A 15,922-nucleotide genomic window follows, 5' to 3' on the forward strand; every position below is an offset into this window, starting at 1 on the left:
TTTCTACATGTGTGAAATGACAATAAAGCTCCCTGAATCCATCCAGGTGTTCAGTCTGTAGTTTGGCCACGATGGAGCTGACGACTTCACAGGCCACAGCTGCATCAGCTCACTCAGACCCATCATCAGCAGTATCAACTCGGTCACTTTCAACATTGCCAAGCACCTGGCCACCATCCTTGTGCCTTTGGTTGGGAACACCCAGCATCACATCACCAGCTCACAGGTTTGAGGACCTCACACTGGACCCTGACGTAACTATGGTCTATGATGTCGTCTGACTCTTCACCTGCATCCCCACTGCTGAAGTGGTGAACGTAGTAAGGAAGCGTCTACAGCATGATAACACCCTACCTGAGAGGACCAATCTCACCACAGATCACATCGCCCTTCTGGATCCGTGCCTGACCACCACCTGCTTCCAATTTAATGAGGTTAAAACTTGTGGTTATCCAAACTGGGCCTTCTTGAAAAGCAACAGAAAAAGGACAACAGAGAAGGAGGACAACAGGAGGAAGAACATCACTATTCTATGCATTGCAGGAGGACCTCTTGTCAGGTCATTCGGAGATGGTCGGGGTAGGCCTCTACATCTCCCCAGTCCTCAGCCTCAACACTGGCTTCCCACAGGGATGTGTGCTGAGTCCCTTCTCTACACCCTATACGCTCACAGCTGCATCCCTGCATACCCCAGCAATGCCATCATTAAGTTTGCTGATGAGATGTCATCAGCAAACTTAATGATGGCATTGCATTGTTGTGAGGCTCACTGTTGACATCATTGACAGCTCTTACTTATCAGCGGGGAACTGTGTGGAGAGAGTCTCAGACTTTTGATTTTTGGGCATCAACAATGAGAAGGACCTGATCACGAGTGCCAACACCACAGCAAGAAGGCACCACAGAGACTGCATGTTTTCTTTTACCACTGCTACATAGAGAGCATACTAATGTACTACATATGTGCGTGGTTTGCTAGCTGCACTGCAGCAGAGAGAAAGTGCTCCAGAGTTGTCAAGACTGCCCAGAAGATCATTGGTTGCCCTCTCCCCTCTCTGGAACATCTACATGGATCCTGCTGCCTCAAAAAAGCCCACAGCATCCTCAAGGACCTCCTTCCATCCCGGTCACCATCTCTTTGAGTCATTGCTCTCAGGGAAATGCTACAGGACAATAAAATAATGAACAAACAGACTCAAAAACAGTTTATCCCAGGGCCATAATTGTATTAAATGCTTTTAAACTTTGAATTTACAACATGTGTAACATTCTTTATGGGCAGTATGACAGAGCTTGTTTATTAATGTTCCCTGTTTTATTGTATCTATCACTGTCTTGCATTTGTGTTCTTTTTTATGTGGAAATACACCAACAGAGAATGCCCCAACCAGTTCTCTTGTATGCAAACACATATTTTATCAATCTTTTCATATCAGTTCAAGTCAGATAAAAGAAGATTTTGTGGACAGTTCAATTTCGATGCCATATGTTAGAACAGTTTTGAGAGTGTGATTAAAACAGTGAGTCGGTTTATGTACACATTGACAGAAGCTGATTGAATCAAATAAAGAGATAAAATTGTACGAAGGCTATTGTTGTTATTGTCCACATGCATATTGAAATCACACAGTGGAGGCAGCTGTGGCCAAGAGGTTGGAGAAGCGGCTTGTGACCGGAGGGTCATTGGTTCCCCTGAACCAGCAAAAAGAAAAAAATAACTTGGGTGGGGGAGTGGTGTGAATAATCAATGATCTCCCCCTCCATTAGGAATGGCTAACATGCCTTTGAGCAAGGCACCTAACTGCCCGGCTGCTCCCCAGGCACCTTACATGGTGGCCCACTGTTCCTGTGTGTTCACTGCATGTGGTGTGTTGTGATGTGTGTTCTACCAGTAATGGGTTAAATGCAGAGAAGAATTTCGGTGTATGTAAAATATGCTGACAGTAAAGTTTGAAGTTTAAGTAAGAAGAAGTTTAATCTTTACAGATTATTAATGATTATCAAAGGTAATCATTAATAAAATCAAAACAATACTGTTAATTACATGGCACCATTAATAACCAATAACCAAACAAGAAAGGCAGTCTCGATGTGGTATTCACTAAAAGTGTTCATATCTGAGAGATATTAACACTAATCAAGTGAACAGGGTTGAATCCGAACAGTACCTGTCAGAATCTTGCAGTTGTCATGCCAGTATGCAGATAATCACAAACAAGACCAGTTAAGTTATGACAGCATTTCTTTATTTGTCAAAGCAATATCAATTTTCAATCAATACCACTTCCAATTATAAAAATATGTCATGGACTGCAGCTACACAACTATATTACAGCAAAACAAAAGCACACAGGTGGTGTATGTGTGTAAGTGTGTAAGGACACGTATTCCTGTAGTTGTGGGGGAAAAAATCTGTTTACACAGTCACTTTGTGAGGACCTGCTTTATTCTCTCCTTACTTATAACATAAGTACAACATAAATCACACAACATAAATCAGAATAAGTATTAGGGTGCTTTAAGGTTAGGTTAAGGTTAGGTTATGGTAAGGGTTAAGTTTAGGCAAGTAATGTTTATTGTTGTGGTTAGGTGGTGCTCAAGCCTCTGGGAAATGAGTGTGAGTCTATGTAATGTCCCCAAAAGTGATGGAAACAAGACTCTGAGCATGTGTAGGAGAGAGAGGGTAAAGATTACAGATGAGGTCATGTGATTGAAGCCTTCTCACTGGGTTCAATATGGCGGCTGAACTGTGAGGTTTTTAAAAAAGAGAGTGGGGAACAAAAGGGGGAACAGCGTGGTTAACATGCCCAACAAGGAGATAGAACAAAACCTACTATGGTACTATGTGATCCTACACTCAGATGGTTGTGGATGTCTGAAGTGTCTATAGGTGAGTTAGTGGAGGAAAGGAGAGAGGAGAAGACAAGACAACTTTATTTGTATAGCCCATTTTACAAGCAGTTTGTCTCAAAGGACTTTACATAACATCATAGCAACATCCTCTGCCCTTCAACGTGCCTCAATGTGAGGCATTGACTAAGGAAAAACTCCCAGGAAAACCTTTAACAAGGGAAAAATGGGAGAAACCTCAGGGTGAGCAACAGAGGAGGGATCCCTCACCCAGGATGGGTAGACATGCAATGGATGTTGTACAGGCAGGAAAGCAGTTAACAACATAAGAAATGGGATAGATGGGGAATGCTCAGTCAGGGGAGAGCTGATGGAGGCAGCTCCTGGTGGGCAGGTTGGGCCGTGAACAGGGAAAGCAGGCAGGGTAGAAGCAGAGAGAGGGAGGTGATGCAGGTGGAGATTGGTGCCGGTGGATGGAGCTCTGGAAAAATCTGTGAAGACACAGAGAGAGTGCGAGACACCAAGGCCAGACTACACAGTATAACAGATAAAGACGGAACAGCAAATATGTAGAAGGAGAGGAGAGTAGATGGCTCCTTGTATCCTGGCAGCATAGCTATAAAATGGTTCAGTTACCTGAGCCAACCCTGAGGTAGCTCTATCATAAAGGAATGTTTTTAGCCTGGACTTAAAAGTGGAGAGAGTGTCTGCCTCTCTGACCCATGGAGAGAGTTGGTTCCACAGTAGTGGAGCATGGTAAAAACTCTACCTCCCAGTCTGTTTTTAGTGATACTGTGAACCACTAGCAGACCTGCATTCTGGGAGCAAAGTGTTCTACTGGGGCAATAAGGAACAATGAGGTCCTTGAGATAGGACAGAGCTTTGTTATTGAGAGCCTTATAAGTCAATGGAAGGATTTTGAATGCTATATCCTACAGCAAGCTAATGGAGTGAGGCTAAAACAGGTGAGATATGTGCTTTCTTATTAACTCCTGTCAATACCCTCGCTGCAGCATTCTGGGCCAACTGGAGAGTTTTTAGAACATCCTGACAAAGGAGAATTACAGTAGTCCAGCCTAGAAGTGATGAATGCATGGATCAGCTTCCTTTCTAACTCTGAGAAAGGATGTTCCATACAAGAAGAGGAAGAAACACTGAACAGTACTACTGAAGAAAGTTTGCTATTTTACCACATGATAACGAGGCAGGCGGACTGACGTTCGGCTGGTCTCGCATCAGTCTGGTAATATCTTGTTTGTTGGCTTGGCTGGTGGTAGGCTCAACAAAAGAACTTGCCACAAAGTTATGAGTGCAAACAAACTGTGAGCAAATAAAGTGTACAACGTTTAACAAACTAAGGACATGACGATCCTTATTGTAGGAAAAGGGACATGGCGGTTCCACAATTTGTGTTGCTCTGAGGCGATTTGAATGTGTAGTGGAGTTTGTTCTCGTGCCTTCAGCACCCTTTGCTGAAAGCAGGTGATGCTGCTGTGCACTCTTCTGGCGGTTACAGTGTGCTGTTTTCCTCAATTGGCAGTGGGGAACAACAACGGAGTCAACTTAATTTCAGAAGGAGGGTTTTTTCTTTGACCAAATCTGTTTGTCTATCTGCAGGTAAGGGGCAAGATCAGCTGATTAGACGCAGCTGTCTCTTTTGGATTCAGGAAAAGAAAACGAAATAAATATGGTGTTGTTGCTCGAGCAGTGAGTTAAAGACTTGTGGCCTAAGTCTTAGAGCAAAAGAAAGTAAAATAACCTAGCTTGATTTGAGGTGCTCCCTTTTAGTGGCTGGGACACCAAGAACTCAGTGACGATGGTGCACAGGAAAAGTTTTTATTATCTGATTATTACCTGATATTACATGATCCTGATGTATGAAACTGGTAATTCCCCTTTAATACACTTCTTAATTTTGCTAGACACATAAGAATGTTTTGCAGCATATGAGTAGACCATTTGTGGTTCATTTGGACACTAAGGGTGAGAAACCTTTTTGGTAATAAAGCTCTTGAGGACAACATTCCTCAGTGACGAAAACTGAAGGAATGCTATATATTTTTTCTCTGTGGGGATCCTCGGTGTGAAAGGCATTTCTGTTGCCATGAGTGTACCATGTCTGGTTTACTGCACAATCAATAAATAAATGGAAAAACATCCTGGATCCATTCCCTGCTCAGTGTCAGATTTGTTCCAGCTCTCAGCTTATTTATAGCTGGCTAACTCTTATCTGTCTGAAATCTCTCTTGGCTATTTTTTGTTTTGTTTTGTGTTGGGTTCAAATACATTAATACATATACTAATGTATTAATGTACACAGTCATAGATATTTTATCTAGATTTGATCAATATATTAGATAATGACACATGAACTATATGATGAAATGTAGTAGAATAAAAAGAGAGATCCCTCCAGAAACTGCAATGCATACCACAATGTGACCCAACCTAAGAACAGTGCAGCCTTTTTGTTCCCAGCCTGATGAAAGAGGACAGTCTATTTTCTCCTCGTGCTCTACCACCCCTCCTCCACCAGTCCTCTGAGGAAAAGGAAATATGCACTTTTTAGCAGGCAAGATGAAGCAATGAGGGTGAAAATGAGGAATAAAATGAGCTTGTTTATCACTTGAACAACTTGGTTATCACTTTATCACAACTAATGGTGGAATAGCTGGAGATGCCCATGTTTCTCTGTGTAAGAATAAGAAAACCTTTATTTATCCCACAAAGGGGAAATTGCAGCGTTACAACAGCAAGAACAACTAGAAAAATTCTTCACAAGTTATTTTGAGAGGGCCAGTGGCGCTTGCTGGGGCTCTACTGCCGGCCGGGACCTCATTGCCGGGACCCTGCCTGTCTGGCTGGAAACATGTTTGAAGCTTTTATTTTGAAAAGCTCTGTGACAGCCATTTCCTGTAATTTGAAAGGGGCTTATATTTTGAAAATCTGTGTGTGTGTGTGTGTGTCTCTGTGTGGTCATATATGCATGTTGTGGTGTGTGTATCTTATTAATATACACTGGGTGTCCATTGGGCTCCATGTTTTAGTAGTGGGAACAGCCATTTTGTGTGCTGACTATATGAGCAGCTGTGAAGAAGAAGAAGAAGATAAATCAACTTTATTAGCAGTGTATATATTTTTACATACACATACTGAATTTGACTTCTGCATTTAACCCATCCTTAGTGGAACACACATGCGACACCCCGCAAATTACATGCAGTGAAACACACACAGGACCAGTGGGCAGCGTCAAGCGCCCGGGGAGCATATTGGGGGGTTAAGTGCCTTGCTCAAGGGCACATCAGCCGGCTAATGAAAATTAGCTCCGATCGAGGATTCTCTGGGGCGATCGAGGGTTCTCTCTCTTTTACCTAGGAGAGTCTCCCTGGCTGACAGGGAAGGGAGGGGCTGGGGCAAGGAGGGGGCCTGTTTCCATGGTAACATGCCCAGCTGGTCAACTGACTTGCAGCTATTAATGAAACACTTATGTTCAGCACACAAGAAGCCTTCGGCTTTGCATTAAGCCCCATTCTAGTGCTATTGGCCCAGTAATAACAGCACTGGAAAGATGGACGACAGCGCTAACAATGTTCATCATAGAGTCTGACAGCAGCAGAAAGGAAAGACCTGCAGAATCTCTCGTTCACACAGCAAGGGTGAATCAGCCTGTCACTGAAGCTGCTCTCCAGAGCGGACAGGGTGTGCTGCAGGGGGTGAGACTCATGGTTCAGCATAGATGTTAGTTTAGCCGGGACCCTTTTTTCTCCCACCTCCTGTACTGAGTCCAGAGGACAGCCCAGGACCAAGCTGGACTTTTTGATGATTTTGTCCAGCTAAACTGGGGGTGTACCAGTCTGCCACTGAAGGAGCTGCTCAGAACCTTCACTGTCTGATACAGAGGGTGAGAAGTGTTGTCCATGATGGATGTCAGCTTGGCAAACATCCTCCGCAGAGTCCAGTGGGTTGCCCAGGAGAGAGCTGGCCCTCCTGACCACCAGTCTCCTCAGAAGGTAAAGGCGACTTTGGCCCTTCTTGTACAGGGCATCGGTGTTATTGACCAGTCCAATTTATTGCTGAGGTAGACTCCCAGATACTTAAAACTGTCCACCATCTCAATGTCCGAGCCCTGGATGTGGTAGTGTACTTCTCCAGAAGTCAATCACTATCTCCTATCTCCACTATCTCCTTGGTGTTTAAGCACAGGTGGTTGTGCTCACACCAGTCCACAAAGTCCATGATGACCTGTACTCTGTCTCATTCCCTTCAGACACACATGTCAGTTGTCAGAGAACTTCTGAAGGTGACATCTGCTGGTGTTGTAGGGGAAGTCCAAAGTGTAAAGGGTGAAGAGGAAAGATGAGAGCACTGTTCCCTTGGGGCCCCTGTGCCTGCAGACCACCACCTCAGAGACACAGTTACGCAGTCTCATATACTGTGGCCTGTTGGTGAGGTAGTCGATGATCCAAGCAGCCAAGTGTCCATCCACTCCTGCTCTCAAGTACGCAATCAGGCGGACCAAGAAAAGCTACAAGAAGAAGCTGGAGGAGCGGCTAGAGCAGAACTATACACGAGATGTGTGGAGGGGCCTGAAGTTAAACCTGTTTTCCTGTGCTTAAACACCAGTAAAACAAAGGAGATGGTGATTCACTTCCGGAAAAGGACATTACCACTTACACCAGTGAACATCCAGGGCTCGGACATTGAGATATTGGACAGTTTTAAGTATCTGGGTGTCCACCTCAACCATAAACTGGACTGGTCACTGGAACTGGAACACTGATGCCCTGTACAAGAAGGGCCAAAGTCGCCTCTACCTTCTGAGGAGACTGAGTTCCTTTGGAGTGTGCAGGCCCCTCCTAATGACTTTTTATGACTCTGTGGTAGCCTCTGCTGTTCACTACGCTGTGGACTGTTGGGGACCGGGCAGCACAGAACAGGACAGGAAGAGACTAAATAAGCTGGTCAGGAGGGCCAGCTCTGTCTTGGTCTGCCCACTGGACTCCGCGGAGGAGGTGGGTAATGTTAGCCAAGCTGACATCCATCATGGACAACACCTCTCACCCTCTGCATCAGACAGTTGAGGCTCTGAACAGCTCCTTCAGTGGCAGACTGCTACACCCTCAGTGTAGGAAGGAGCGTTACCGCAGGTCCTTCATTCCCACTGCTGTTAGACTACATAATTCAATGGTCTAGTCCTCTTTTCCTCCCTAATGAGGACTTGTATATAGCCGTATATTGTACTGTGTTTACTGTACTTGTAAATTGTTAATTTATTACCTCTATATTTTTTGTAACTGTTTTTGCACACCTTTCAAGTGAATTGTGTTGTGGTGTATGCGGTTGAGATGTCAAAAAACATGATTGTCACAGTGCACCCGGTGCAGCAGGTAGTTGACAGCGTCATCCACCCCGATGTTTGGCCTGTAGGCAAATTGCAGCATGTCCATCGCTGTGCTCACCACAGAGCGAAGGTGACTGAGGATGAGACTCTCCATGGTTTTCATCAGGTGGGAGGTCAAGGCAACAGGCGTGTAGTGGTTTGGCTCCTTGGGGTGTGCAGTCTTAGGAACTGGAACCACACAGGAGGTCTTCCACAGGGCAGGGACCCTCTCCAGACTAAGGCTCAGGTTGAAGATGTACATGACCACCCCACAGAGCTGGTCAGCCCAGTCCCTAAGCTTTCTGGGCGTGATCCCATCTGGTCCTGCAGCTTTTCTGCTCTTTAGCCGGCTCAGTTATCTCCTCACCTGTGTTGCACTTGCCTCAAAGGTCACTTGGTGTAAAAAAGTTATTATAGGATCAATGATTATCTGGCTACTAACAGAACATAGATAGTCAAACAAGAGCAAGTGACTCATTACAGATTGAATACAGGTTTGGTGTAAAAGGGTTCCACAATGACAGCTGAGAATGGAATCTGAATAGAGGTTGTTAGGAAGCTAACTACTCTGAATTGCTGTACAAGCAATTTTATGATCTTTCTGTAATGCCTTGTCCAACTTTTGGTGCGAGTGACAGATTGATGCATTGAAAGAGGAGAATAACATGATGCTTGGCAGCCAGTCAAAAATGACAACATCTGACCTGTGCAGTGATGCATATCAAATAAGATAAACTAAATTTTGATGCTTTCCCTTCATCTTCCCCTCAGCTTGTGACAGTGACCACTGGGGTTCCCACTGCAGTAACAGATGTCAATGCCAGAATGGAGCACTGTGTAACCCAATCACTGGAGCCTGTAGCTGCAGTCCTGGATACAGAGGGTGGCGCTGTGAAGCCCAGTGTGAAGTGGGCATCTATGGTAATGGATGCCAGCAGAAATGTCAATGCCAGAATGCAGCCACCTGTCATCATGTGACCGGAGAATGCAAGTGCTCACCAGGATACACTGGAGCTTTGTAAGTCAAATGACAGAATGTGTTTGCTTCCTGTTTTTAATCCAAATATTCCAGAACCATATTGCTATTTAAATGTTTTTCATTGACACAATTTCTTTTTTGTGGGACATGAAGGTACTGAAAATAATGTATGTCCAAAATAATCATAAGCTGTGACATCCCGACGGATTATCCATCCATCCATTTTCTTCTGCTTTATCCGGGACCGGATCGCTGGGGCAGCAGCTTGAGCAGGGATGCCCAGACTTCCCTCTCCCTGGACACTCTTCCCAGACCAGCCGAGTGACATACTACCTCCAGCGTGTCCTGGGTCTTCCTCTGGGCCTGCTCCTGCTGGGACATGCCCAAAACACCTCCCTCAAGGAGGCGTCCAGGAGACATCCGAAACAGATGCCCAAGCCACCTCAACTGGCTCCGCTTGATGTGGAGGAGCAGCGCCTCTACTCCGAACTCCTCCCGGGTGACACAGCTCCTCACCCTATCTCTAAGGGAGCGCCCCTCCACCCTGCGGAGGAAACTCATTTCAGCCGCTTGTATCCGAGATCTCGTTCTTTCGGTCATGACCCAAACTTCATAGGTGAGGGTAGGATCTCACGCTCCCATCTTCCCTCACTTGTGAACAAGACCCCAAGATACTTGAACTCCTCCACTTGAGGCAGGAGCTCTCCTCCAACCTGAAGGGGGCAAACCATCTTTTTCCAGTTGAGAACCATGGCCTCGGATTTGGAGGTGCTGATTCTCATCCCAGCTGCTTCACACTCAGTTGCAAACCTCCACAGTGCACGCTGAAGGTCCTGGCTCAAAGAAGCCAACAGAACAACATCGTTCGCAAAAAGCAGAGATTAAGTCCTGTGGTTCCCGAACAGGACATCCTCTGTCCCCTGGCTGCACCTAGAAATCCTGTCCATGAAAATGATGAACAGGACTGGTGACAAAGGGCAGCCCTGCTGGAGGCCAACATGCACTGGGAACAGGTCTGACTTACTACCTGCGATATGAACTAGACTGCTCCGGGAGTACAGAGACTTCATGGCCCTTAGCAAAGAGCCCCGGACCCCATACTCCCATATCACCTCCCACAGAATGTCACTGGGAACACGGTCGAATGCATTCTCCAAGTTCACAAAACACATGTGGACTGGTAGGGCAAACTCTCATGAACCCTCAAACATGCTGTGGACGGTATGGAGCTGATCCAGTGTTCCATAACAAGTGTGAAAAGGGCATTGTTCCTCCTGAATCCGAGGTTCGACTATCGGCCGAATTCTCCTCTCCAGTCCCCTGGAATAGACTTTCCCAGGAAGGCTGAGTAGTGTGATCCTTCTGTAGTTGGAGCACACCCTCCGGTCCCCGTTCTTGAAAAGAGAGACCACCACCCCAGTCTGCCAGTCCAATGTGGAGCGGACCAACCCGGACTCCCTAGTTATTGTCCTCAGGGACTTTAGCAAAGGAAATCTCAGCCACGATCTCACAAAGTACAAACAGTTTATTAAGTGCCCGACCAGGGAGGGGAACAAGCTGGATCACTGATGCACAACAATCCACAACACCTATCAGGCTGTCTCTTGGGCTGCACTGGGCCACTCGGACCACACCATGGTTCACCTGATTCCCACCTACAGGCAGAAGCTGAAACGGTGCAAACCTGTAGTGAGGAGCGGTGGAGCCATTGAGGTATTGCAGGCATGTTTGGACTGTACTGACTGGGATGTGTTCAGGATGGCTACCAACAATCTGGAGGAGAAGTAGGTGGTGACCTCCTACACCAGCTTCTGTGAGGACAGCTGTATCCCATCATGCACCAGGGTGTGTTAATGATAAACCCTGGTTCACTGCTGAACTCAAGGAGGAGGCGTTTAGGAGTGGGGACAAAGAGAGGTACAAGGAGTCAAAGTACACATTAGCAATGTGGTGAGAAATGCTAAATGACGGTACTCTGAGAACACCAGTTCTCAGCCAACGACTCTGCTCCTGTTTGGAGAGGGCTCAGACAGATAACCAACTACCATCCCAAGGCCTCCCACTCCATTAACAACATGTGCCTAGCGAATGAGCTGAACAACCATTACTACCGTTTTGAAAGACAATGGGTCCATCCTGACACATTCACCTCCCCCACCTCCCACAGTCATCCTACAGATGGGAGATCGACCGTCTGGTGACTTGGTGCAGGCTCAACAACCTGGAGCTCAGTGTCCTCTAAACAGTGGAGATGACAGTGGACTTCAGGACGAAACCACCCCCCACCTGTCCCCTCATCTTGTGTGGCTCGCCTGTGGTTACTGTGGAGTGTGATTTCCGCTTCCTGGGAACCACCATTACACAGGACCTCAAATGGAAGCTGAACATCAGCTCCCTCATCAAAAAAGCACAGCAGAGGATGTTCTGCTTGAGCCAGCCGAAGCAGTTCAAACTGCCACAGGCAAAGATGGTGAACTTCTACATCTCCATCATAGAGTCCATCCTCACCTCCTCCATCACCACCTGCTGCCACTGCTAAGGACCTTAGCAGACTGCAGTGTATCTGCTCTGCTGAGAAGGTAATTGGTTGCAACCTATCTTCTCTTCAGGATCTGTACACCTCCAGGATCCTGAGGAGAGCAAAAAAGGTTGCAGCTGACCTTTCTCAACCCAGACACAAACTCTTTCAGGTGCTCCCCTCTGGCAGGAGGGGAGCAGCCTCCGCAGCCTCCTGCCAGGTGCTCCCCTCTGGCAGGAGGCTGCGGTCCTCTCGGACCAAAACCTCTCGCCACAAAAACAGCTTCTTTCCCTCTGTTGTCAGGCTCATGAACAAATGAGAAGTCAGCCACTGACACCCCCCAGCCCCTCACACACATACACACACACACACACACACACATCCAGTTTCCTTGCACATCATCACTCTGCACTTTATAAAAATGCATGGCCATCTGCAAATGTTTATGCAATGTTTACCATTGCATATACAGATGTATGTATATGTATACTTTTTGCATTTCACTGTTTATCGTTTTTATTCTCTTCTTGTGTATGTCTGCTGCACCAGTTGCCAAAACAAATTCCTCGTAGGTGAAACCTACCTGGCAATAAAAGTTTTTCTGATTCTGATTCTGTGCCCGGCTGGGTCTCATGGAAGAGACCTGACCACCAGGCGCTCGTCTGCGAGTCCCAATCCCAGGCTTGGCTCCAGGGTGGTGCCCTGGTAATGCCAATCTCAATGCCAATATCAGTAACCTTTGCTTTTGGAGGATAGCCCTCTCTGAGATCTTGTGACTATAAGGGTACACTGATATTTTGAATTTCTGTGTTCTGAGACATGATAATTTGTAACCGAAAATAAATGTGAAATAATGCTCAATTTTAAGAATTGCACCTCTCAACCAAGCTGTAATACAGTTATATAAAGTTAACTTATATATGTAGCCTTCAAAAGCAGACAAATATTAACTGGACACTTCTTTTTCTTAATAGGTGTGAAGACCTGTGTCCTCCAGGTAAACATGGGCAGCAATGTGAGGAGAGATGTCCATGTCAAAATGGAGGAGTGTGTCACCATGTGACTGGAAAGTGCTCTTGCCCTGCAGGATGGATGGTACATATTACTAATTCTTTGACTGAACTCTAGAAGAATAACTAACTTTATGAGCAAAATCACCTAAAATTAGTAAGCAGTCGATAATAAATACTGCGAGAGAAGTCCGAGGTACTAAGAACCAGCAGAATTTTAGGGTAACTTGGACTGAAGAAAGCATCATTAAGACAATGTACATGACATGGAAAATAGTCCTTAATCCTCAAAGTCATGATAGTATCCCAAACATGCTAGTACACAGAACTATACATGATAGCACCTCAGTATGAGCTGGACCAGAGGAGAAAATGTTATGATGAGAGGTAGCTAAAGAAAAAAACATGCGTTTAAAGATTTTGTTGATTCTGTGTGCAGGGTACAGTGTGTGGCCAGCCATGTCCAGAGGGAAGATTTGGACAAAACTGTTCCCAGGAATGTCAGTGTCACAATGACGGCTTCTGTGTGTCATCCACTGGACAGTGTCTCTGCAGCGCTGGATACACAGGAGAACGGCAAGATTACCTTTTAGAATATTAATAATAATATGTTACAGTACTCTATGCAGCATACAGCATGTTATGGTATTAAAGCTTGCCTCAAGGCACAGAATCCCAAAGATGCTCGCGCTGATATTTCCCAGAATAGCATAAATCATCAAAATTATGTTAGATATTTGGTTACCTGAAACATTAAGCTTAAAGTTCCAATGCAAAATCATGCACATTTTGATTAAACTGATGGCTCAGCTCATGCTACAGTATGAGTATGAGTGTGGTTGTAACTGTTATAAATGTCAAGGAATGAACACAGCCTCTCGCTGGGTGTGAAAAAAAAGTAGTCAGTAATGCCACAGCAATGGTTGAAGTCAGGTGACACCAGAAAAAATATCCATGTAAAAATACTACATAGTATTTGAAAAGAGTCTCAAAACTCCATGCTGAAATGTAAGCTTATTCACACATCAAGTGACCTCTGCACACAATCTGTGTAATACAATGAACAATCTGTAAATAAATGTAAAATAACAAAAAACAAACAAACAACAAAAAAATAACTACTACTACCATATTTCTTGCCATTTATATGTGAGAAGCTTTTCAAAAGCAAATGTTATCCGACCTCTGAACTGACTACCTAACTTGAACTGAAATCAAAGATAGGCCTCATAAGCTGATTTTAATTCAAAATTTTAAAATGTACAGGGGAGGAAGGGGGAGATGTCTTCCCCTTCTGAAGTCCACGATCATCTCCTTGGTCTTTTTCACGTTGATGCAGAGGTTGTTCTCTCTGCACCAACCCTCCAGGCGTTCCACCTCCTGCCTGTAGTCGGCCTCGTCGCTGTTGGCGATGCGTCCAACCACAGCTGTATCATCCGCAAACTTCACGATGAGGCAGCTTGGATGTTGCGCTGAGCAGTCGTGTGTTAGCAGGGTGAACAGGAGGGGGCTCAGCACACAGCCCTGGGGAGAGCCGGTGCTGAGGGTGATAGGGGCAGGAGGGGTTGTCGTGGATCTTCACGGTCTGCAGCCTGTCCACCAGGAAGTCCAGGACCCAGTTGCAGAGGGTGGAGCTCAGTCTGAGAGTACTGAGCTTGTGGATCAATGTCTGTGGAATGATTGTGTTAAAGGCTGATGTAAAATCCATGAAGAGCAGGTGGACATAGGAGTCCTTATTTTCTAGGTGGGTGAGAGCTGTGTGGACCACAGAAGATATGACATCTTTCTGCTGGGGTCACACTGAGGGGCTCCGTGGGGCATTGTGCATCTTTGGTGTTATAGTCTGTGATGCACTTTATGCCCCTCCACTTGCTCTGTGGATCGTTGGATGTAAAGTGTTCCTGGATCCTCTGGGCGTATGCGGTCTTGGCCCTCTTCACTCCTGCAGTCAGCTTTCTTCTCGCCACCCTGAGTGCCAGTCTGTCACCTGACCTAAACGCAGCATCCCTGGCTTTCAGCAGAGACCGGACCTCCGCGTTCAGCCAGGGTTTCTGGTTTGGGTAGGTTGTTACTGTCCTGGTACTGGTGACATCCTCTGTGCACTTGTGGATGTAACTGAGGACAGCAGATGTATAGTCCTCCAGGTCCACCTCTCCCTCACGGACAGCGGTGGGCCACACGGTGATGGTCCGCTGTGTTGGTGTGTGGCATTTGAGCAGCGGACGGTAGGCAGGAACCAGCATGATGGAGATGTGGTCGGAGAAGCCGAGGTGGGGGTGGGGGACAGCTTTGTATGCGTCTCGTTTGTATGTGTAAACACTGTCCAGCGTTTTATTTCCCCGTGTCGGTATGGTGACATGCTGGTAAAACTTAGGCAGAGTGTCTGTCAGGTTCACGTGGTTGAAATCTCATGCAACCACATAAAAAGCCTCTGGGTGCTTGTTCTGAAGTGAGCGGATGTTATTGTGTAGCTCCCATAGCGCTTCGTTAGCATTAGCACCCGGCGCGATGTAAACAACCATAACAAACACCACCGTAAACTCCCGAGGCAGATAGTGTGGTCGGCATTTCACAGTCATATACTCAAACAAGAGGAGATAAGAGGCCTGGGTCTGAGAGCCACGGACAGGCCGAATTGTAAGAAGATACAGAGAAATGGACATCGGATGGAAACAGACTCTAATGGTTTTGTTCTTTGGCATTTGTTGACAAAGAAGAAAATAAAGAATAAGGTTCTTTTTCTGCATGTAATCTAAGATACTGACTGACAGTTGATTTCCACCAAAATTGATGAAGCAATATTCATTGCTCTGGGAGATAAAAGACTGAAGGTCTCCTTTCTTGTTTTCACTGGACCTGATTATGACATGCTACATTCTTCACAGAACAGAGCAGGAAGCCTAGTCAGTCTCAGCAGAGCACCATGTAGGATTTTAATCACATATAATTAGCAATATCAAAGAGCACAAACCATACACTTAAGCAGACCAGTCACCAGATGGGAATAGCACTTCCAAGTGCCCTTTTATGGGTAAGTAGGGGTTTAAAGGAAGGAAGGCAAATGTCAAATGTATTGCCCTGCTTGGAACTGGGCCAGCCACACCCAAACCCAGTGAAGGGGGCATTATCTGCCCTTTGGGAAGAAGGAACACCAACAATTGAGAAAGGAATTTTCCTGCTTA

The 15,922-nt window shown here is 45.9% G+C and overlaps 1 protein-coding gene across 2 annotated transcripts in view; it reads left to right on the top strand.

The window, feature by feature from the left end:
• megf10 (multiple EGF-like-domains 10) overlaps positions 1-15,922 on the top strand; it is a 130,327-nt gene that overhangs the window by 42,423 nt on the left and 71,982 nt on the right. For both annotated transcript variants that reach the window (XM_046374829.1, XM_046374830.1), the window contains exons 6-8: positions 9,005-9,251; positions 12,705-12,825; positions 13,180-13,316. In XM_046374829.1, the coding sequence (XP_046230785.1) occupies positions 9,005-9,251; positions 12,705-12,825; positions 13,180-13,316 (505 nt within the window). The remainder of the gene's footprint in view (positions 1-9,004; positions 9,252-12,704; positions 12,826-13,179; positions 13,317-15,922) is intronic.

This window comes from Scatophagus argus, chromosome 20, assembly GCF_020382885.2.
Source record: "Scatophagus argus isolate fScaArg1 chromosome 20, fScaArg1.pri, whole genome shotgun sequence".
Classification (NCBI taxonomy): domain Eukaryota; kingdom Metazoa; phylum Chordata; class Actinopteri; family Scatophagidae; genus Scatophagus; species Scatophagus argus.